The sequence below is a fragment of the Mustela lutreola genome, chromosome 4, assembly GCF_030435805.1.
Source record: "Mustela lutreola isolate mMusLut2 chromosome 4, mMusLut2.pri, whole genome shotgun sequence".
NCBI lineage: Eukaryota > Metazoa > Chordata > Mammalia > Carnivora > Mustelidae > Mustela > Mustela lutreola.
Window position 1 is genome coordinate 130,521,081 of NC_081293.1, and position 24,680 is coordinate 130,545,760.

The 24,680-nt window shown below is 37.3% G+C and overlaps 1 protein-coding gene across 10 annotated transcripts in view; it reads left to right on the forward strand.

Moving 5' to 3' along the window:
• The window catches only part of AKAP9 (A-kinase anchoring protein 9), a 197,080-nt gene that overhangs the window by 166,844 nt on the left and 5,556 nt on the right, over positions 1-24,680 (forward strand). For all 10 annotated transcript variants that reach the window (XM_059171077.1, XM_059171078.1, XM_059171085.1 and 7 more), the window contains 11 exons: positions 6,640-6,784; positions 9,969-10,188; positions 10,906-11,056; positions 12,420-13,088; positions 13,507-13,715; positions 14,012-14,117; positions 16,867-17,049; positions 18,035-18,235; positions 19,356-19,588; positions 22,297-22,382; positions 23,597-23,726. In XM_059171077.1, coding sequence (XP_059027060.1) covers positions 6,640-6,784; positions 9,969-10,188; positions 10,906-11,056; positions 12,420-13,088; positions 13,507-13,715; positions 14,012-14,117; positions 16,867-17,049; positions 18,035-18,235; positions 19,356-19,588; positions 22,297-22,382; positions 23,597-23,726 — 2,333 coding nt within the window. The remainder of the gene's footprint in view (positions 1-6,639; positions 6,785-9,968; positions 10,189-10,905; positions 11,057-12,419; positions 13,089-13,506; positions 13,716-14,011; positions 14,118-16,866; positions 17,050-18,034; positions 18,236-19,355; positions 19,589-22,296; positions 22,383-23,596; positions 23,727-24,680) is intronic.

Sequence of the window (24,680 nt, forward strand, 5' to 3'; positions counted from 1 at the left end):
ATCCATTTTGAGTCTATTTTCGTGTGTGGTGTAAGGAAATGGTCCAATTTCATTTTTCTGCATGTGGCTGTTCAGTTTTCCCAATACCATTTATTGAAGAGGCTGTCTTTTTTCCATTGGACATTCTTTCCTGCTTTATCAAAGATTAGTTGAACATAGAGTTGAGGGTCTATTTCTGGGCTTTCTATTCTGTTCCATTGATCTATGTGTCTGTTTTTGTGCCAGTACCATGCTGTCTTGATGATGACAGCTTTGTAATAGAGCTTGAAGTCCGGAATTGTGATGCCACCAATGTTGGCTTTCCTTTTCAATATCCCTTTGGCTATTCGAGGTCTTTTCTGGTTCCATTTAAATTTTAGAATTATTGGTTCCATTTCTTTGAAAAAGATGGATGGTACTTTGATAGGAATTGCATTAAATGTGTAGATTGCTTTAGGTAGCATAGACATTTTCACAATATTTATTCTTCCAATCCAGGAGCATGGAACACTTTTCCATTTCTTTGTGTCTTCCTCAATTTCTTTCATGAGTACTTTATAGTTTCCTGAGTATAGATTCTGTGTCTCTTTGGTTAGGTTTATTCCTAGGTATCTTATGGTTTGGGGTGCAATTGTAAATGGGATTGACTCCTTAATTTCTCTTTCTTCTGTCTTATTGTTGGTGTAGAGAAATGCAACTGATTTCTGTGCATTGATTTTATATCCTGACACTTTACTGAATTCCTGTACAAGTTCTAGCAGTTTTGGAGTGGAGTCTTTTGGGTTTTCCACATATAGTATCATATCATCTGCGAAGAGTGATAATTTGACTTCTTCTTTGCCGATTTGGATGCCTTTAATTTCCTTTTGTTGTTTGATTGCTGAGGCTAGGACCTCTAGTACTATGTTGAATAGCAGTGGTGATAATGGACATCCCTGCCGTGTTCCTGACCTTGGTAGAAAAGCTTTCAGTTTTTCTCCATTGAGAATGATATTTGCAGTGGGTTTTTCATAGATGGCTTTGATGATATTGAGGTATGTGCCCTCTATCCCTACACTTTGAAGAGTTTTGATCAGGAAGGGATGCTGTACTTTGTCAAATGCTTTTTCAGCATCTATTGAGAGTATCATATGGTTCTTGTTCTTTCTTTTATTGATGTGTTGTATCACATTGACTGATTTGCGGATGTTGAACCAACCTTGCAGCCCTGGAATAAATCCCACTTGGTCGTGGTGAATAATCCTTTTAAAGTACTGTTGAATCCTATTGGCTAGTATTTTGTTGAGTATTTTCGCATCTGTGTTCATCAAGGATATTGGTCTATAGCTCTCTTTTTTGATGGGATCCTTGTCTGGTTTTGGGATCAAGGTGATGCTGGCCTCATAAAATGAGTTTGGAAGTTTTCCTTCCATTTCTGTTTTTTGGAACAGTTTCGGGAGAATAGGAATTAGTTCTTCTTTAAATGTTTGGTAGAATTCCCCCCAGGAAGCAGTCTGGCCCTGGGCTTTTGTTTGTTTGGAGATTTTTAATGACTGTTTCAATCTCCTTACTGGTTATGGGTCTGTTCAGGCTTTCTATTTCTTCCTGGTTCAGTTGTGGTAGTTTATATGTTTCTAGGAATGCATTCATTTCTTCCAGATTGTCAATTTTGTTGGCGAAGAGTTGCTCATAGTATTTCTTATAATAGTTTGTATTTCTTTGGTGTTAGTTGTGATCTCTCCTCTTTCATTCATGATTTTATTTATTTGGGTCCTTTCTCTTTTCTTTTTGATAAGTCGGGCCAGGGGTTTATCAATTTTATTAATTCTTTCAAAGAACCAGCTCCTAGTTTCGTTGATTTGTTCTTTTGTTTTTTTGGTTTCTATTTCATTGATTTCTGCTCTGATTTTTATGATTTCTCTTCTCCTGTTGGGCTTAGGGTATCTTTCTTGTTCTTTCTCCAGTTCCTTTAGTTGTAGGGTTAGGTTGTGTACCTGAGACCTTTCTTGTTTCTTGAGAAAGGCTTGTACCGCTATATATTTTCCTCTCAGGACTGCCTTTGTTGTGTCCCTGTGTGGGTTTCTTTTTAAAGAGACCTTATGTGCTAGGTATCACTGATTCATTAATGTCGAACTCATGGCCAAGAGCACTATATAACTCATGCCTAAACGAAGCTTATCACATATATTCTCTGCATGAAATACAGTCTTCTTGTGATGAGTAGCACTAGATAGTTCTTCATCTCTGTGCTTAGGGACCTTTTTAAATAGAAAAGTCACCAGTAATGCAAAGAAACAAAGCACTATAGATGGCACAAAGGACACGTGTTTGCAGTCTAACTAAGAGATGAAAGAAAACAGCAGAATGGTACCTAGTTCCACTTCAGCTGCACACACACACAGCTGGCACTTTAAATATTTGCCCCTCTTTGCGTGTTTACAAATTACTGTCAAAGCACCACAAGTATCGATTCAGGGTTACAGATAAATTTTAGTGAATAGGCAGATTTGTAGATACATAATCCACATATAATGAGGTTCAGCTGTAATAAAGAAAAATGAAGTTAGTGAAATGCAGTATGTTGGTACAATAGAGAGGATAAAAACTTATAAAAGTTTCTTCTTTGAAAGGCTAAGAAGATAGAAACTTTCCTGGAGAACTGCTTAAGGAAAGAAGTAAAGCACATTTTTATAAAGAAATGAAAATGGGATCATAACTAAAAATAGCTGAGATGTAAAATAACAGAATATTAGGAATAATTTTATATCATTTCAAAAACTTAGGTGAAATGATTTCTGGGAAAATAATCACTTCTCAGAACTCATACAGGAAGAAGTAGAAAAACCTGAAAAGACCTATAACTAGTAAAAAAAAAAAAAATTGATAGTTAAAAAGCTAACAACACTTATTGCCCAGATCTTCTTCTTTTTTTTTTTAAGATTTTATTTATTTGTTTGTTAGAGAGCATGAGCATAGGCAGATAGAGTGGCAGGCAGAGGCAGAGCAAGAGCTCCCTGCCGAGCAAGGAGCCTGATGTGGGACTATATCCCAGGACCCTGGGATCATGACCCAAGCTGAAGGCAGCTGCTTAACCAACTCAGCCATCCAGGTGTCCCCAGATCTTCATACATTCTCCATTAAAAGGAGCTAGGGCTCCTTGGAGAAATGACTGATTCCTGGGCTGAAGTAGAGGGACATATAAGATGAACCGAGAATATCTTGTTTTGCTGACAAGGACTTGCTCAAAGAATGAAGGGGAGACTTCAGAAGATCACAGAAGCCAACTTGAGGGAGTTTCCAATGTCCGCATTTAGGACAACTGGAACATCATACTAAATAATGATAGTGACAGATTATAAACCAAAAACTGAAATAAGAACTCATGGATCTATACTAATATAAATAAATGAATAAAAATCCTTCCTTAAAATAGAATGCCAGAGAGTGGATAGAAGAAATGATGAAGAAAGATTACACTTTATTAAACGTCATAGTAATAACTCAAGCAGTAATTATTCAGTGGAAAACCTTACAGATACCACCTTAATCAAGTGATTAGAATTAATATCACCAGTAGTAGAACAACCAGACATCATGTACTTCCTCATATGAAGTATACTACCTCACTTTTGTGCATAACTGAAATATACGCACAAGCATATATTAGACCAAAACAAATTGAGGCCACTATATATCTATCAGAATGGCCAAAATAAAAATTAGGGGAAATCCCAAGTGCTGGTGAAGATGTAGAGAAATTGCATCGCATACATTGCTGAATGGAATGTAAAATGGGTGAGTCACACTAGAGAGTGACAGTTTCTTATAAGGTTAAATATATGGATACTTGGGGCACCTGGGTGGTTCAGTGGGTTAAAGCCTCTGCCTTCGGCTCAGGTCATGATCCCAGGGTCCTGGGATCGAGCCCCGCATCGGGCTCTCTGCTCAGCAGGGAGCCTGCTTCTCCCTCTCTCTCTGCCTGCTTCTCTGCCTACTTGTGATCTCTGTCTGTCAAATTAATAAATAAAATCTTTAATAAAAAAAAATATATGGATACTTACTGTATGACCTAGAAGTCATGTTCTCATAGGTGTTTATCAGAAATGAAAGCTGTATCTCCATTAAGATCTATACGAGAACAGTCATAGCAATTTTTACTTGTAATACTCTAAAACTGGAAACAACCCAATGTCTTTTGACAGGTAAATGGATAAACAAATTAAAGTACATTCATACAATGAAATACTACTTAGCAGTTAAAAAGGAATAGACTATTGATACTCTAAACCTCTTATATAACGTTTGAAATGCCAAAATTATAGTGATAGTGAACAGATCAGCGGTTATCAAGGATTATGGCTGGGGAAAGGTGACTACGAAGGAGTTTCTTTGTGGTGATGAAACAGGTCCGTATCCTGACTATGGTGGTAGTGACTAAAACCTAGGCATGTGACAAAATTTCAAAGTACTGTACACCAGGAGAGTGAATGACTATTTGTAAAAACTAGTGAAATCTCAGTAAGCCTTGTGATTTAAATAGAATTGTACCAATGTCTAAACCTATTTTTGATAATGTACTATAGTTATGTTAGATGTGATCATTAGAGAGTATTGGCTGAAGGGCACATGGGAACAAATAAGTTTTGTACATTAAATAATAGTATTATGTAGATTAATTTCTGCTTTTATAATTGTACTGTGTTTGTAAGAGAATGTTCTTGTTTTTAGGAAATACAATACTATAGTTCTTAGGGGTAAAGGAGCATCTGTCTGCTACTTCACACATTTTAGAAAAGAAAAATAAGGATGTGTATGTGTGTAGTTACATACATACAGAGATATATATACACAGAGAGAGTGATAAAACAAATGTAGTTAACATTTAGAGAATTTGGGTGAGTGATATATGGGAATTCCTTGCCCAATTTTTGGAGCTCTTCTGTAGGCGAAATTATGTCAAAATAACAAAAAATAGTTCAAAAAAATTTACCCAAAAGAATTACACCAAGTTCAAAAGGTTTTACAGGTGAAGTCTGCATACATTCAAGGAATGTCTAATTCCAGAATTAAACATGTGCTTCACGTTGTTGGAGACTGGGGGAATGCCTTGCAGTTATGTTAAGAGTCTAATAATATAACCCTGTTACCAAAGTCAGACAAAGAAAATATAAGAAAGAAAACCTATGGGCCTGTTTTATTCATGAACATAGATGCAAAATTCTTAACAAAATGCCAAACCAAATCTTTGTATTTTTTTTTTAGAGACACAGTCACCTTATGCTTACTCAGGAATGCAAAGGTAGCATACCATTAAAAATAACTCATGTGGGGTACCTGGGTGGCTCAGTGGGTTAAAGCCTCTGCCTTTGGCTGGGGTCATGATCTCAGGGTCCTGGGATCGAGCCCCACATCAGGCTCTCTGCTCGGTGGAGAGCCTGTTTCCCCCTCTCTCTCTTCCTGCCTCTCTGCCTACTTGTGATCTCTGTCTGTTAAATAAATAAACTCTTTTTTAAAAAAATACATTTAAAATAAATAAACAAATAACTCATGTGACTCATTACTTTAATGAAGATAAAATAAAAGAAAGTCTATGATCAGATGGCTTCGCTGGTGAATTCTACCAGATGTTTAAAGAATAATAGCTTTCCTTCACAGACTCTTAAATTTAAGAAGAGAAGGGAACACTTCCCAACCCATTCTATGTAACCAGTACTGCTCTGATTCTTCTACTTTTTTTTTTTTTAAGATTTATTTATTTGAAAGTGAGAAAGCATGTGTGAGGGGGGAAGAGCAGAGGGAGAGAATCTCAAGCAGGTTTCATGCTGAGCTCGGAGCCTGACATGTGGCTCAGTCTCAGAACCCTGTGATCATGACCTGAACCGAAATCAAGAGTTGGACACTTCACCGACTGAGCCACCCAGGCCTCATTATTGCTGAATCTTAAACCACACAAAGACATTATAAGGAAAGGAAACTACTGACCAAATATCCAATGAGAATAAAACATCCACTGGAAAAATGAACAAATGATACAAATTATGTGCACAAAAAAGTATCCAATAAATGTATGAAAAGATGCTCAAAATGTACTGTATACTTCATACTATGAAATACTATCTAACATTGAAAATGACTGTGAAATAGAGCTGTATGTGCCAACCCAGATGGTTCACCAACATGAAGTTCACTTAAATTCATTTAGTGAAGACAAATTATGCAAAGGTGAATACACCATATGATGCCATTTATATAAAGTTTTAAAGCATGCAAAACATACTGTACGCATGTGTGTATATAAGATAATGCACAGAGCACATGAAAATAACACCAGACTTAGAATTTGAGTATTTCTCAAGTAGGTGGTACAGAGGAAATGTTCAGGGAGTTGTATAGAGGTGGCTTTAGCTGATAGGTGCTATTTCTTGGGCTGTGTACATGAGTGTTTATTATATTCTTCTCATTTTGTATGTTTGAAAATTTTCAAAGTAAATGTGAAGATTAATAATTAAAAAATAAATCCTAATGAATTGGAAGAGAAAATTAACATCTTTCCAAAATTTCAGCATGTGCGTTCCATTTATGTTTTTGGTGGTGGTAGTTTTTTTTTCCAGACTTCCTGATTGTTAGTATTATTGTCTTTATAACTCTCTTCGTTTGATTTTTTGCTTTGCATTATTATAGAGTATTGAATATCAAGCAGCTATGGAATGCATCCAAAAAGCAGACAGAAGGAGTTTGTTATCTGAAATTCAAGCACTGCATGCTCAAATGAATGGTAGGAAAATTACTCTGAAAAGAGAGCAAGAGAATGATCAACCAAGCCAAGGTATGCTGTATATCAGTCTCACATGATGGCGGCAAATAAGTGAACTATTTCACTCTGTTTTCCTTCTTTGAATTATTACTCATCTAAAACACATTTCCTTTTAGTCACAATTTCTTCTCATTCTCATTATATTGGAAATAATCTATATTAATGACTCTGGGAATTAAAGGATTGTCCAGTTAGTTTTTAAACAGATATATTTAAAACTTAAGATGAATAGGCATTGCTTTGATCAGGTTGTTTAAAAGTAGCCCATTAAGCTCATTATCTTTTTTTGTTTTGAAGTTCTTTGTCAAGATAACCCCCTAAAAGAAAATGAAATCTACAATGAAAGTAACTATTTCTTTTTTAATCTTTTTTTATTGTAAACTTAAGTGTACATATAGGAAAGTGCAAAATGCAAAAATATACAGGATAACATCTTTAAATGAATGTCTGTGAAAACTTTACCCATGTCAAGTACCTCAGAAGCTCCTTCCCAAACACACTCTACTATTATAGTCTAGAGGAATCCATTATCCTGATTATTCTTTAGTTTTACTACTTATTTGTATATTCCTAAACCATGTAAGTTTGATGTTTTCCTGCTTTTGAACTTTACTATTCTGTATGTATTTGTATCTTGCTTCTTTTACCTCTCTATAATATTTTTCTAAGTTACTGCATTTATCTTCAGTTCATTTGCTTTTGTTACTTTACAGAATTCTTACAATTTATATATCCTTTCTGTGGTTGACTGTTTGGGTTATTTCTGCTTTTTAGCTGTTAAAACCAGTGCTATTCTGCACATTGTTACACTATTTTGCTGCTGCATACATAACATGAGTTTTCTGGGTGTATATATTCACTCCCAGGAGTGGAATTGCTGAGTCTTAGACTATATCATTTCACATTTATTTTGTAATCCAAAGTGGTCCCGTCAGTGTGTAAGCTTGCCAGCTGAGTAGCTGAGTAAGAGAGTCCTGTTGCTTCACTTATTTGTTGGTAGTTGACATTGTCAGACCTTTGTTGCCAATCTTATGGATATGCAGTGGATTGTTACTGTGGTTTTAATTGTGTAATTTTAATGTGATTTCTCTAATTACCGAAGTGGTTTCATTCATCATATCATATTGGCTACCTGGATTTTTTGCCTTTGTAGTATGCTTATTCATGTATTTTCCCCATTATTTGGTAGGGTTGTCTGTTAAAATAAATTGAGCTGTGGATGGAAATCATTAGGGATTAAAATACAATCTACTTTTCACCAGATCTAGCAAAGAGACATTTTAGTCTTCAGTTTTGTTTGCTATAATGGCAGAAATACCTATGCTTTTACAAATTTTGAAAGTTATACCGTAGTCTCATATTTGTCATTGAACAACTAAAAATTTTACAGATCTTAAAATATCTCAGAGAAAACAGGTATAATGAGGTCATATATATCTTATATTTAGACATAAGATTAACTGAAGATTATTTTTGGAGACTTGATTAGTATTATTTTACTTTGTTATTATTTAAGTTAAATAGAACCCCATTGAAAATATAGATACATATTTATATTTGTACATCCTTAGATTCTTCTAAGAAACAGTTTTTTTAAAAAGATTTTATTTATTTATATGATAGGCAGAGATTATAAGTAGTCAGAGAAGCAGGCAGAGAGAGGAGGAAGCAGGTTCCCCGCTGAGCAGAGAGCCCGATGCAGGTCTTAATCCTAGGACCCTGAGACCATGACCTGAGCTGAAGGCAGAGGCTTTAACCCACTGAGCCACCCAGGTACCCCTAAGAAATAGTTTTAAAAGCTTACACTAATGGGTGCCTGAGGGGCAATTGGTTGTGCGTTCATCTCTTGGTTTTGTTACAGGTCATAAGCTCATAGTCCTAAGATAGAGTCTGTGCTTGGCACAGTCTGCTTAGGATTCTCTCTCCTTCTCCCTCTGTGCCTCATGCCTATGCTCTCTCTTTCTCTCAAATAAATTTTTAAAAAGAAAAAAAAGCTTAAACTAACATGATTGTCTTCTAAGGCCAATGTTATTCCTATCTCCTAAAATCAGTGAATTGTAATATCAAGTGATGAGTTTTGATAAAATTTTTTAAGTTGAAAATACATTCAAGGTAGAATGGAGAAACAAAAGAATAAAGAATAGAGTACAATAAAAGTAAAGAGTAAACAAGTAAATGAGTAAAAACAAGTAAAAGAGTAAAAAAAGTAAACAAAAGAATAGATTAAAACAAAGGAATAGGGGGGACTCCTAGGTGGCTCAGTGGGTTGAGCCTCTGCCTTCAGCTCAGGTCATGATCCCGGGGTCTTGGGATGGAGCCCTGCATCGGCCTCTCTGCTCAGCAGGGAGCCAGCTTCTCCCTCTCTCTCTGCCTACTTCTGCCTATTTGTGATTTCCCTCTCTGTCAAATAAATAAATAAAAGAAAACATTTTATTAAAAAAAAAAAAATAGGGTACCCCCTTAGAATCTCCTAAATCCTACTGTTAACCCAACTCTTAACACCTAGGTAAATATATTTATCTGCAGACCTTTATTAATGCCTTATGTGTACAGGTTTATATTTTTTGCAAAAGCAGGCTCCTGGTGCATATTTCTTAACATTTTTTTCATTTATTTTACTTAGGGATTTAAATATTTTCATTTGTTTTCATTGTAACAGACTTGTAGCAGGGATTTTCTTGGTGTTTAAAGAACAAACTGTGATCCAGTCTTATATGACAGTAAAGTTCCTAGGGACTATCTGCAGAGGGGTGCTAAACAAAACCAGCAAGCCGTACTCAGCACTGTAGTGATGGTTACGTACCAAACTCCTGCAAGTGCTTTGTGTGGCTCTTAATAATTATTGGCGTTTTTTAGTGTGAGCTATTGAAATTCTACTTGAGCAAATATACACTTCTGTGTATAGTATTTGTGAACACCTGGCATTTATTTTATTTCATGTCTTGCATTGATTAATATATTTTATTAAATTGTTATCATTCTTATGTATTTATAGTTCTGAAATCTTGACCATTAGCACTATGAGGAAAATAGTCATGATACGTATTTTTATAAATTGGCAACTTTGACTGTAATCTTTTCACATTTGCTTTTCAGCTATCTCCTAAATCAACAATCAGTTCTCATCAGTAAAATAGTTATAAACCAAATATGTGTTGTAAGATTGTGATTTAAGTATTAATAATTTTCCATTTAGAGCTCTTGGAGTATAATATACAGCAGAAGCAGTCTCAGATGCTGGAGATGCAAGTGGAGCTCAGCAGTGTGAAGGACAGAGCAGCAGAGCTGCAGGAACAACTGAGTTCTGAGAAAATGGTGGTTGCTGAGCTGAAGAGTGAACTTGCACAAACTAAACTGGAACTAGAAACAACACTCAAGGCACAACATAAGCACCTAAAGGAATTAGAAGCCTTCAGGTATGTCAGGCTTCCTTATTATAAACCTATTTGGGTGAAGGAAATGGAGTAATTTTAATCACAGACATTATGCAGATCTTATAAAAGCATAACATTATACATAAAGTGTAAATAACCTGAAACTTTGTTATTTATAGGAAAAATTACAGTGGAAAGGAAAAACTCCCAAATTTTTCCAAATGATAAATTCATTAGGTATTGGCATCTTCTCTGCTGTGAGTTCAGTTCTATTGGACACTTATTGCATAAGATAAATAATTTTGACTTCTGTTTTATCACCAAGTAATTTGAAGTGATACTTATGATGTCAATAAAACTTGTGGTTCATCTACCTAAAATATACAAAATGTTTTAAAATATAATGCTTTTGTGAAAAGGATAAGTTGTTGGTATAAATAGTGAGATATTCTGCTTGCCAAGGACACATTAACAGTGGTGATTCCCACTGTCTTCCCTTCAGTAAAAGACAGAGGAAAATTTCTATTAATGTTATTTTATAAAAATAAGTTGTTTATACTGCTAAATAATAGTTAAAAGTTGTATTACTAGAAACAGTTAATTTGAAATAAACCACAGTCAGAAATCTTTAATCTTCGTGTGGCTAGTATTTTCCTATTAAATAGTTTATAATATGCCTCCCCTTTCAGTGGAAGTTCTTTCTCTCAATATAAACTTAGTTAAAGTGACTTTATAAAAGTTCAGTTGTCTCTCATTTAGGTTGGAAGTCAAAGATAAAACCGATGAAGTACATTTGCTTAATGACACGTTAGCAAGTGAACAGAAAAAGTCCAGAGAGCTCCAGTGGGCTTTGGAGAAGGAGAAAGCCAAACTAGGACGCAATGAAGAGCGGGATAAAGAAGAACTTGAGGTACTGTTACCTTCGTCTTTAAAAGTCTGGAAAATCCAAAACAACAGAAGAGAGTGAGTCTTGAGACTTTCCTCTTTCTAAAATGTCAGGCTTAGACTCTACGAGGTACAGTAAGTTGTTTACCATATGTGGAATACTAGTATGTTGTCTTAATATCTATCTAGGAAATGCTAATGGTATGATGCAGTTTTTTTTTTTTTGCTACATCGAGGTGTGCATACAGACTGTTCTGCTACGATGTGTGTTTGGAGAATTTGAGTTAGTGCATATACAACTTGATAAATAGCGCATCCATTTCAGTTTAACTCCAAGCAGTTTTGATTCTAGTTTTCTCCTAGGAAGGGGAGCAATGACACCTTTCTAGCAGCAGGAGCCCTCACGGTTACATTTTTAAAAAATTGAAAATGAAGCCTCTTCACTCCAAAGAGGCATTGCCCAGCCGTGCACAGCTCACAGCTCAGGGTGGGTTGTACTGCACCCACAGGGCCCATGTTTATGATGGCCCTACTGGCTCAGAGCTCTTCTTCCATTCACATGTGGTGCTCACTAGCTGTATGCTAAAAAACCAAGTAGCAGACATTTCTGCCCTATTACTTTTTGTTTTGTTGGGGTTTTTTTTTTTGAATGTCCATCTTAGTAGCCTTCAGGCATAGTGAGCTCTCTGACAGGACAGGATGTCCCCTTGAGTACTGATTTCTGTTTTTTATTATTAAAATTTGTATAAGTTTTCAGTAGTTTGTCCCTAACTCTGCTTTCCCCAGAAGCCCTATTATTTTTAATATGTGACATTGGACAGAATGAGACTTTTCGTGAAATCATGTCACATTATATTGGAAATATTTATATTTTTAAAGGTCATTATTTCGAGGGCACCTGCGTGGCTCAGTGAGTTAAGCCTCTGCCTTCGGCTCGGGTCATGATCTCAGGGTCCTGAGATCGAGTCCTGCATTGGGCTCTCTGCTTGGCAGGGAGCCTGCTTCCTCCTCTCTCTCTCTGACTGCCTCTCAGCCTACTTGTGATCTCTGTCTCTGTCAAATAAATAAATAAAATAAATAAATCTTTTTTTTTTTAAAGTCATTATTTCAAGACGGAATATACCCTGCTTCATATTCCTTGACTAGATATGATTAATGTTTGGAGAGAAAGTATTATTTAGTTTATCTATTTTTTTTTATATTCTTTGATGAAAATCATCTGGCTGTCCAAATAATTAAGCTCTAACCATTGAAAATTTAGTAACCTGGATAATCCGTTCTATTACCAAATACTACCAACTTAGTATTACTAAAGGATAATTATAGTATACTTATAAAGGATTTTTAATAATTTTAACAAATTCTTAAATTCAACTTTCTTCTACAAGGATTTGAAATTTTCACTTGAGGGTCAGAAACAAAGGAATATTCAGCTAAATCTACTTTTGGAGCAACAGAAACAACTACTTAATGAATCACAGGAGAAAATAGAATCACAGAGAGTGCTACATGATGCCCAGCTATCAGAAGAACGAGGTCGAAACTTAGAGCTTCAAGTACTTCTTGAATCTGAGAAAGTTCGAATACGGGAGATGAGTAGTACCCTGGATAGGGAGCGAGAATTGCATGCTCACTTGCAGAGCAGTGATGATAGTGGGCAGCCTCGGCCCTCCCTACCCTCTGAGGACCTCCTTAAAGAGCTACAGAAACAGCTGGAGGAGAAACACAGTCGCATAGTAGAATTGTTAAATGAAACCGAGAAATATAAACTGGATTCTTTGCAAACAAGACAGCAAATGGAAAAGGATAGGCAGGTTCACAGGAAGACGTTGCAGACAGAACAAGAGGCCAACACTGAGGGACAGAAAAAAATGCATGAGCTCCAGTCCAAAGTGGAAGATCTCCAGCGCCAGCTGGAGGAGAAAAGGCAACAAGTTTATAAGTTAGACCTTGAAGGAAAGCGACTGCAGGGAATTATGCAGGAATTCCAGAAACAAGAACTAGAACGAGAAGAAAAACGAGAAAGTAGAAGAATTCTCTATCAGAATCTTAATGAGGTAAATTGATACTGTTTTAAAATATTTTTTAAAAGAATACTATAGCCCTTTGAACATATAATTTAGTACTGGACTAAATTATTTAAACAGTTATGGACAGGGCGTCTAGATGGCTCAGGTCATGATCCCAGGGTCCTGGGATCGAGTCCATGTCAGGCTCCCTACTCTGCAGGGAGTCTGCTTCTCCCTCTCCCCCTCCTCTCACTTGTTCTCTCAGCCTTTCTCTTTCTCAAATAAATAAATGAAATCTTTTTAAAAATAAAAATAAATAGGAACAAATGATTTTTTTAAAAAAAAGGAAATTCATGGAAACTTATTTGGAGTATAAACCATAAATAAGTGTGTTCCCTTGAGAAAAAATGTGATTCACTGTTCATTTGAATTACTGCTTTTTTCTTTTTCTGCCAAAAATTGCTAGCCAACCACATGGAGTTTAACCAGTGATCGAACTAGAAATTGGGTTCTTCAACAGAAAATAGAAGGAGAGACAAAGGAATCAAGTTATTCTAAGCTGGTTGAAATGAATGAAGGAGGAGCTGGCTATAATCATGAATTAGAAATCCTCAGACAAAAGCTTCAACTTGTGGCTTCAAAACTGCAACATCTGGCCCAGAAAGCCTCCAATAGGTTAGACTATTCCTCCTGATGTTTGGAAATGGCATTCTTAGACAAGCTGGATAGAGCCTACCCCTCACTAATAGCTAGCCAAGGGCGGGGAATTGAAATTTTAAAGTTAATGCATGTTCACATTAGGAGATGTTATTCTTTTAACATATCTGAACACCTTGAGCCCTGGAAAGAGAGCACTTTAATGTAAGGGAGAAGATAGGTGAAATAGAGTGCCACCTAATCGGTTAAGTTTGTGCTGGTCAGCATCATTAATTGAGAAAGGTGTGTTTTGACTTTCTGTCTTTTTCTTGAAGACTACCGTTTGAAACAGCCGATGATGAAGATTTCATGTGGGTTCAGGAAAATATTGATGGAATTATTTTACAACTACAGAAATTAACTGGCCAAACAGGGGAAGAGGTAAGACTTTAAAAATTCTTTTTTTTTTTTTAAACTTAATTTTACTTCTTCAGTGTTCCAAGATTCTCTGTTTATGCACCACACCCAGTGCACCATGCAATTCATGCCCTCCTTAATACCCACCACCAGACACACCCATCCCTCCATCCCCTCTTCCTTCCAAAGCCCTCAGTTTGTTTCTGAGTCCACAGTCTCATGCTTCTTCTCCCCCTCCAATTTACCCCAATTCACTTTTCCTTTCCTTCTCCTAATACCATCTGTGTTATTCCTTATGCTCCATAAGTAAGTGAAACTGTATGATAATTGACTTTCTCTTCTTGACTTATTTCACTCAGTGTAATCTCCTCCAGTCCTGTCCATGTTGATACAAAAGTTGGGTATTCATCCTTTCTGATGGAGGCATAATATTCCATTATATATATGGACCACAACTTCTTTATCCATTCTTCTGTCAAAGGGCATCTTGGCTCTTTCCACACTTTGGCAATTATGGCCATTGCTGCTGTGCACATTGGGGTACATATGGCCCTTCTTTTCAGTACATCTGCCTCTTTGGGGTAAATATATCTGTGTGGAGCACAGGCACACACTTCTAATGAAGTACTCACCTATAATGTGGTTCTCTACTTGAAAACAGATTATTCATCAAAACGTGGTATCAGTTGTCTCTATATGTCTGTGTGTGTATAGATATATGGATGGCGTTTATAGTATAGATATGTTTGTGTATATACATATAAAATATATTGTACTTATCTATAAGTATTCTTTTTTAATTTAATTTAATTTTTTTAAAAACTTATGAGAGGGCCGCCCCCTCGCCCGTCACGCAACGCACGTTCGTGGGGAACCTGGTGCTAAACCATTCGTAGACGACCTGCTTCTGGGTCGGGGTTTCGTACGTAGCAGAGCAGCTCCCTCGCTGCGATCTATTGAAAGTCAGCCCTCGACACAAGGGTTTGAAAAATAGAGTAAGAATAAAACAAGGATAAAAAATAAATAAAAAAAAAGAAAAAAAAAATAAAAAAGTAAAAAAAAAAAAATAAAAAAAAAGAAAAAAAAAAAAACTTATGAGATATCAAGAACAGTTTGAATGGAGCTGTATGAATCATTTGCAACTGACACTGTATTTTCTAAAGCGTTTTTAACTTGATCTTTTCACTTATTTTAAACATTAATAATAATTTGCTTTTCCATAATAGAAGAGAGTGAAAATTTGAGGGGAAATTAACTTTCATTATCACTATTGAATAATTATAGTAACATTTTATTGTGTTATGATAAGGAAGTTTTTTGCAAGAATAGTCTGGCTTCTACCCTCACCACTCTCAAAGCCACCCGTGGAATGCCACCAGTGTCTTCAGTTGACTAATCTGATAAATCTTTTCATTCTCTTTCTTGACTTCTTTATAGCATTTGACACTTTTGACCTCTCTCATCTTAAAAATCCTCCTTTTTTTACCTTTTGTGACAATATTCTCTTATTTCTTCCTTTTCTTTCATCAGTCATCTTCATGAATTCCTCTTCCTCCTATCCTCATCATGTTTCTTCTCTGTGAAAGCTCATTCATTTCCACAGCCTGAGTTCTCAGTAGACTTATTTATTGAACAGAATATACTTATATCAGGCACTTGTTATATGCCAGGTACTATCCTGGGTTCTGAGCTACAATGAACAAATCTGATAAAAGTCTCACCCTTGGAGCACCTGGGTGGCTCAGTGGGTTAAAGCCTCTGCCTTCGGCTCCTCATGGTCCCAGGGTCCTGGGATCAAGCCCCGAATGGGGCTCTCTGCTCAGCAAGGAGCCTGCTTCCCTTCCTCTCTCTCTCTGTCTGCCTCTCTGCCTACTTGTGATCTCTATCAAGTAAATAAATAAAATCTTTAAATAAAAAAAAAAAAAAAAGTCTCACCCTTATGGACCTGATCTTCTAGAGGCCTGGGGCTCTAGTCTGTATCTCTCTCCTGTGGTCCAGGTTTATATTTTACATGAGTTACAGGAACTCTTTGCTTGGGGAAATGGACCCCATAGTTATCCCTTAGGAACCTCTTAGGCACATTCCAGACTGAGCATCATCTTTCTTTCCTCCTCCTGTCCACAACCCATGTTTCTGGTCCTGGTACTGCCCAGTTTATAAAGTTGCAAGTCACCATAGACCACTTTCCTTTACTCTCACTTTTGTGTCCTAGTGGTGACTAAGTCTCATGCTTTTACCTCCTAAATATCTGTCCAATGTGCCCTTAGTCATTGCCTTTATTCAGGTTTCTAATATTTCTTATCTGAACTGTTGTAATGACTTCCTGATGTGTCCACCTAACACTGGGATGGTCTTCCCTAATTTACTGTACTTTGCATGCTGCTACCAAAGGAATTTTTCTAAAACATAAATTTTGTTTGTGGCACCTTCTTATCTAGAGGCCGTTTATGGCTCTTCACTTCCTACATTTAGGTCTGTTACCTATAAAGTGAAGGCAACCCTTACTCGTGCCTTATCAAGCGACTTGTAGCTCCCTAAAACCAACACTCTCTCAAGCAAAACCACTGTACCTTTATACATGCTATTCCTTCTGCTTCAGATGCCCTTCCCTTCCTTCCTTCCTACTTGTGAAATTCTTCCTAGTTATTCAAGACTCAAATCAAGCACCAGTTCTTCATGAAATCTGTTTTTCTCAGTGCCCATTCACATGTTTATGTGCATTGTTCATAAATATCTGTGCTTCTACGACCTTAATACCATTTTATCTTTCTAGCCTGGTTTAGTGTCTCCAGGTGGTACTTGTGGCTCATTGACTGAAAGACTGCTGAGACAAAATGCTGAGCTGACAGGACATATCAGCCAACTGGCAGAAGAAAAGAATGATTTGAGAAATATGGTTATGAAGCTAGAAGAACAGATCAGGTGGTATCGACAGACAGGAGCTGGCAGAGATTATGTACGTCTAATTTTAGCATGGCCACGTGAGAAATATTGCAGGATTATAAATTCTGCTCTCTGGTTTCAATTCTTAACCCTAATATAAAAATATTAAATATCTGATTCTTAGTAAGATTATGGGAGAATGTTATAGAGATGACAATAATAATAATAATAATAACAACAAACATTCTTTATTGGGAGCCTTCTCTGGGCCAGATCCTGGGTTCTATACATTTAGAGTCTTTAATCCACATTCAGCCTTACACATGAGAAAACTGATGTCTGTAGTCAGACCAAGAACTGCTTATCTTAACCAAAGCCAGATACTCTGCTACCTATGGACCACTGGTAGATACATGTAAAGAAATAGTCAAATGTGAATTCTTTCTGTTCTTATCGGTTAGTTATTATGTTTGTGACTCAAGTGGAAGATGATATTAAATTCTGTATTTCGGCCTAATAACCACTCTAGCAGTTTATTTAACGTTTTTCAGTTAAAAGCTATAAAATAAACTGCTAGCTTCTGTAATACAAAGATAGGAATATAATATAAAGCTAGGAAAGACTCGTGAGACAACTGTGCAGTCAAATACACGATAACACATCCACACTGCTTCTGTAGCGAACCACATCCCTGTGGGCAGGGTGAGTGGTTTTTTTCCCCCCATTTCTGCAGTGGGCTATTTCAGGCATAGGTCTTACATTTGAACCCACATGGTCCATTTATTAAGTCTCTATAGACTTTTTTAATTTCAGAGGTCTTTCCTTGGGGCTAGACTCCCATAGGGATTTTTAGTTTTAAAATTAATCTACTAAGCAAAGGACCATATAATTAAAGTCATTGTATGTTCTTTACTGTCAATTGAGATTGGCTTTGAACGCTCCCTGTCTGAGACTGGAAAGCTCAGGTTCCCACAGGGAATACATTTAGTGTGTTTAATTTAGATTTTTCTTCAGAGACTTATTCCTAAAAATCATTAAGTAGGCTCCTGTCTCTGCAGTCTTCTAGGTTTTCATTCAGTGGTGGTGCCAACATTGAAGCCATCATTGCTTCTGAAAAAGAAGTCTGGAACAGAGAAAAGCTGACTCTCCAAAAGTCCTTGAAAAGAGCAGAAGCTGAAGTGCACAAACTGAAAGCTGAGCTAAGAAATGAAGCTTTACTTCAGAATCTGAGCCCTGATTCTGAGCATGCTGCTATAAAGGTAGGAGCCATCTTCCTTCGAAACAAATACCAAAGCTGCTCTTCTGTTCTTGCCTTGTTTCATCTCTCTCTAACCTTAACAGAGTAAAGAAATTTAGGTGGCATTTACGCTGTCTCTACATCTCACTATTCAGTGTGTGTCATGAATGCAGGTCTCTAGCTGGTCGCAGAACCTTAGTGGCAAGGCATGCCCTCATGGCAGCATGAGCTCATGATTTCGTTTCCCCCCATCTCATTCCTAATAGATTACAGAAATTCTCTTTTCCACTGCCAACCCAAGCTCTACTACTTTCAATATCAGAGCATCACCATGCTCTGTAAGATGGTAAGCCCTCTGAACAGCCTCTCTACTGACTAATGAATATTGTAATAAAACTACTTTTAATCCATTAACATAAAATCCAAAACAGAAAGAAAGAAAAATGTTTGGAATATGTTTTTATTTTTTTATTTTTTTTTTTTAAAGATTTTATTTATTTATTTGACACAGAAAGAGAGAGATCGCAAGTAGGCAGAGAGGCAGGCAGAGGGAGAAGGGGAAGCAGGCTCCCTGCTGAGCAGAGAGCCCGATGTGGGGCTCGATCCCAGGACCCTGAGATCACGACCCGAGCCGAAGGCAGAGGCTTAACCCACTGAGCCACCCAGGTGCCCCTGGAATATGTTTTTAAATGTGGAGTGAACCTAAGCTTATGACTCTTAAAGGGACAGAGGACATTAACATTGAAAACATTAAATAAAACAAGGTTAAATAAATTAGTAGGCCTAAATAATAAAAGTAGCTCTATGCAGTTAGAGAAGAAAAACTGAAATGATAATGGAAAGACAAAAATATTTACAGTAAACATGATGAATTTTAGGGGCTAAAATCCAAAATAAAGCAAAAACCTAAGTATAAGGTTTGTATTCACGTTCCACTGACTAAAAAGAGACAGAAGTGTAAAATTTAAGGTTGATTATCTTCACCTTCAACTTTGCTGACTGAGTAGAAAACAGTAGGAAGGTGTCTGCCATTCTGCTACTACCCCTTTTTAAAATAAAATCTAGGTTATCTTCCTCTAGAGAACAATTTGAATGGCTTCTTAATAATGGCTTTATATTCTTTCCCTTTTTTTTAACATTAGAGAATTTATGGTAAATACCTTCGGGCAGAAAGTTTCCGGAAAGCTCTCATTTATCAGAAGAACTACCTGCTGTTGTTACTGGGTGGGTTCCAGGAATGTGAGGATGCCACACTGGCTCTGCTTGCCCGGATGGGGGGACAGCCGGCCTTCACAGACCTCGAGGTGCTTACCAACCGTCCAAAGGGCTTCACCAGGTTTCGGTCAGCCGTCAGAGTGTCCATGGCAATTTCAAGGTAAAGTGCTGGGAGGAAAATGCATTTTAATAGGCCCTAAAAGGATTTAGATTTTTAATCCTTTCTTTTCTCTGCCTATTGTGCTCTGTATTCATACAGTAGGAGACATTTGCCATCATTAAAACATGCGGGCTTCTTTCTTTCATCCTCTTAGCCAGTGATACTTTATGCTATACCATGGGGACCCTCTGAAAAGTGCTTCCCAGAGGCAGGGAGCTGGTAACTCATAGCTGGCATGTCCAATCTGGATTTTTTGTTTGTTTGTTTTATTTTATATTTTAACTCTGAATAAACCCATGAACTAGCTCAGATATATAAATAAAAGGGATCACAAAAGGGGGGCGGTTTAAAAAATTACTTGGGCTACACATTCATTTTCTTCATTGCTAAAATAACCCATTCTTGGAGTTCAGCTACACAAAGCCCTGGCCTAACTCTGTATTCGAACCCAAGATTAGCCTTGAGGGCACTGGACTGTGCTAGTGCTTTTGTCAGTCTTCTCTGGTAGTTCCATGCTAGGAACTCTGGTACTCATTCTGATTTGTGGTTGGAATGGAGCCAGGACTCAAACTCCCTTGAGGACCTGGCCTTCTGCAGTACTCTCACCTGAGTGATAAATACCTAGATCCCTAGGCTTCTCCATGCTTCCCCTTCTTTTTATTTATGTCGGAACCAGAACAGTTTCAAAAGAATTTCAGTTTTTAAAATTCTTCCTATCAGGTCACATCTGATACATTTTGAGAAATATAACAGAAGTTTTTAACTAGAAGCTAAAATCACCTAGCTCAGAATACCATCTCACAGATGAGGAAACCGAGGCAGGGAAAGGTTGCAAAGCCTGTAGTGATAGAGCTAGGACAATTGGCCAGGGCTCCCAAGTCTCACCTGTGTGGGCTCTGTAAAGGAAGTTCACACTTTATCTTATTAATAGTCCGAGACCCTCCTTGCCTCTACTGTTCCACATTGTTGCCGGGTGGTCCCAGTTCCTCCTTCCTCATCATCCATTCCTTTTACCACCTTGTACGCTGTGTATAGGGCTAAGTGCTGGGACATGAAGAAAAAAATATATATAAAGCTTGCCTAAATCCCTAAAGGCAGCTCCCTTCCTAGTGGGGAAGACCAGTGTGCTCCTAACTTAGAAGACACTAAATGACAGGTCACAGGAGTTAGTTATTAATTTTATTGGAAGAATTTGGGAAGGTTCTATAAAAGCCAGTTGTCACTGAAGGACTTCATTCTAACTGCTTCTTTTTCTTGTCCTCTTACATGTCTGTTGTATTTTCACTGTCCTAAAACTGAGTTTTGTAACTGATTGGAATTAAGAAATCAAAATTGGCGTTTAGAAAGTTCCTTGGGCCAGAGTAGGGCAGGCAGCACCTCGCTGCAGCTGGTGTGTTGCTCTGCCATCCCCCTTCCTTTTAAAGCCTCGTGTTTTTCACCCCCGATCCCAGAGCCTCACTTCTCTTCCAGCTTTCCCAACTCAGTCTCACTGCCAGGGTAAGGGTCTTTTTATTCTCCTTCCATCTCATTTGCCTTGTATTCTCCATTCTTTTCACTTATTTATTTTTTTTAAAGATTGTGTTTATTTATTTGAGAGAGAGGGAGTGAGAGCACAAGCAGGGGGCAGAGAGAGGGAGAAGCAGGCTCCCAGCTGAGCAAGGAACCCGATGTCAGACTCGATCCCAGGACCCTGTGATCACTACCTGAGCCAAAGGTAGACACTCAACTGACTGAGCCACCCAGGCACCCCATTCTTTTCTTTTTTCATTATTTCTCGCCCTTTATTTGCCCATTCACTTTTCTCTTTTGCTTTTATTCTTCATCTCTTTTGAGTCCTAAACCTCTAAAGTCAGAACCTGGTGCTGGCAACAGGTAAGATTTTTGGTGCCTCTTGGGAAGCCAGTCTGTTTTGCTCTAGTTTATTTTGCCACAAACCAGGAGACATTTGTGTTATTTTATTTTATCTTCTTAAAGATTTTATTTATTTGTCAGAGAGAGACATAGCGAGAGAGGAAACACAAGCAGGGTGAGTGGAAGAGGGAGAAGCAGGCTTTCTGCTGAGCAGGGAGCCTGATGTGGGGCTTGATCCCAGGACCCTGAGATCATGACCTGAGCCAAAAGGAGACACTTAACAACTGAGCCACCCAGGCACTCCTGCATAATTTTTTTTAAAAAAATATTTCATTTATTGGGGCGCCTGGGTGGCTCAGTGGTTTGGGCTGCTGCCTTCGGCTCGGGTCATGATCTCAGGGTCCTGGGATTGAGCCCCGCATCGGGCTCCCTGCTCCGCAGGAAGCCTGCTTCCCTCTCTCTCTCTGCCTGCCTCTCTGCCTACTTGTGATCTCTGTCTGTCAAATAAATAAATAAAATCTTTAAAAAATATATATATATATATTTCATTTATTTATTTGACAAAGATCACAAGTAGGCAGAGAGAGGAGGAAGCAGGTTCCCTGCCAAAGAGAGAGCCCAATGTGGGGCTCAACCCCAGGACCCTGGGATCACGACCTGAGCTGAAGGCAGAGGCTTCAACCCACTGAGCCCCTAGGCACCCCTTCTGTATAATTTTAGATTAGGCAGTCACGTGACTGTTGAAATTTGTTCTGTGTTCATATTCAAATGAATGACTTTATTTTTGTGGGAAATGTATGTTTATACACTTTCCATTATAGATGTGCTGTGAAACTTTTTATTGGTGTCTTTTTTAGAATGAAATTTTTGGTTCGACGGTGGCAACGAGTCACAAGTTCTGGTTCCATCAATATTAACAGAGACGGCTTTGGACTGAATCCAGGTGACGTCAAAATAGGATTTCTTGTGTTTATGATTCTCTTAATATTACTATATGTATAATACCTTCCAAATAATGTGTTCTGGTACCTGTTATCCAAAGACCCAGAACCCTGTAACCAACAGAGCCAAGGGCCTTACTGTTTCAAAGAGTAATGAGAGTTGATTTTTATAGGCCACTTACACTAGGTATTGCTTTGTCCCTGTATTCTCATGTATTCTTCCAATTCTATGATGCAAGTGTGGTTACTGTTATTCTCACTTCATAGAAGAAAAACTGAGGCATGAAAATCATTTGTTGTTTTTCTCAGATTACCTGGTAGGAAGTGGCAGAGCCAGCACTGAACCCTGGCAGTCTGGCTCTAGAGCCCAGTCCTGTTAACAACTGCATTTAAGACTCTGATTCCAGATAGGAATGTTGTTAATCATATGGTAGTTATGGTTTCAAGTTTTGCAGTTTAGCAATATTCAGGTTTCTGAGTTTACAAATAGGTTATATATAATGGTGACAGTTAAAATTCCTTCTCTCTACACCTCAAAGTGGAAACAAACATTAGAACTTCAATATTTTATGCATACGGATGAACTCAGAAGCTGGAAGTATACACAGTTTCAGACACACAGCATAACTATATTAATGCAGCTGTGTATTGATATTAAACCACCTTTACACATTCTACCAGTTACTGAGCAGAGAAAGAGGAAATATATTTGGTACCTTAAGCAAAGTGCCTTGAAATATGCATTCTTACACAGAAACAGCTGAAATTTGTACCATATTGAGTTCTATGTTGTAAGTTAGCAAATCTTGATTTCAAGTTTTTTCTAGTAAAAGTCGGTAGAGTAGTTTGAGGTTATATTTTTTATCCACATCATCTTTTTCCCCAAACCACACATACTCAGACACCCCTCTCCTCACCTCTAATTATAACTAAGAAGAGGTCTTTTAAAAAGAAAATATTCCAATTAAGTAATGTATTTTCTTTGAGGTATAGTTCCAGATTATCAGAAATACTTACATTCGAAGGAAAACAAAATCATAGTTAAACGGTTTTTTCTCTTTTTTAGGAAGAATAATTGAAGAAGATGACTATAAGTAGGAGATAGTATTGTATAGTGCAGTATAGTAGTCTTCTGAGCACTTCTCTGTTTTGTAGAAAATTTTCAAGGGCTTGATAGTTTTTCTTTTACAATATGGTACATTTTGGATTACTTTAGGTGCTGAAAAGACTGACCCATTTTATCATTCTTCTGGCGGCCTGGAGCTATATGGAGAACCGAGACATACTACGTATCGCTCAAGATCAGAGCTGGACTATTCTAGGTCTCCTGTACCTTTTCAGAATAGGTAAGAATTTGATAAACATGCCTAAGAGTTGTTACATGTGCTAATACTTAACAGACAAAAGAGGACAGTATTAGGGTTTTGACTCCTTTGTGTCTAAATAACTAGGTGTATGTATAGTTGCATATGATGTATATAACCTAAGACTGAGAAGCAAAAACAGTATTTGGATATATACCTGGTTTCCAAGAGTATAGGAAACCAACACTGGGTATTATATACAACTAATGAATCATGGAATACTACTTCAAAAACTAATGATTACTATGGAGTGGCTTAAGTGAACATAATAATAATGATGATAATAATTTCTTAAAAAAAAAAAAAGGAAACTGAACGAACCAAGTGTTATTTTAGTATGTTCTCTGGTTGAACATTGGGAAAAGCATTAACTAAAATTGACAATCTCTGGGGATTATGAAAGAAAACTCTAAAGCCTACATGACAAGCTGTATTTGTACATACATGGTGTTTTTTAAGACTTCTGCAACAAGCAACTGTACTGGCTGCTTTTATGATGACTTAGAAGCTGCTTTGAGTTGATTAGAAGTTTTTTCCCATACACATCACAAGCTCAGACATTTGGGGGATACAGATTAAGCCTGGCTTAGTGTCCCCGAGTACTTGAGACAAATTGACTGAAAGACTACTACTGAGGCAAAATGCTAAGCTGACCAGACATGTCAGCCACTGAGTGAAGAAAAGAATGATTTAAGAAACATGGTTATGAAGCTGGCAGAACACATCAGGTGTTACAAACAGACAAGAACTAACAGATTATGTATGTTTATTTTTAGCATGGCTATGTACTAAAAATACTGCAGAGTTACAGTTTCTGCCCTCTAGTTTCAATTTTTAACCCTAGTAATGTAAAAGTAGTAAGTATCTGATTCTTAATAAGATCACTGGAAAATATTATAGGGATGGCATTGATAATGATACTTATTATATTAGACA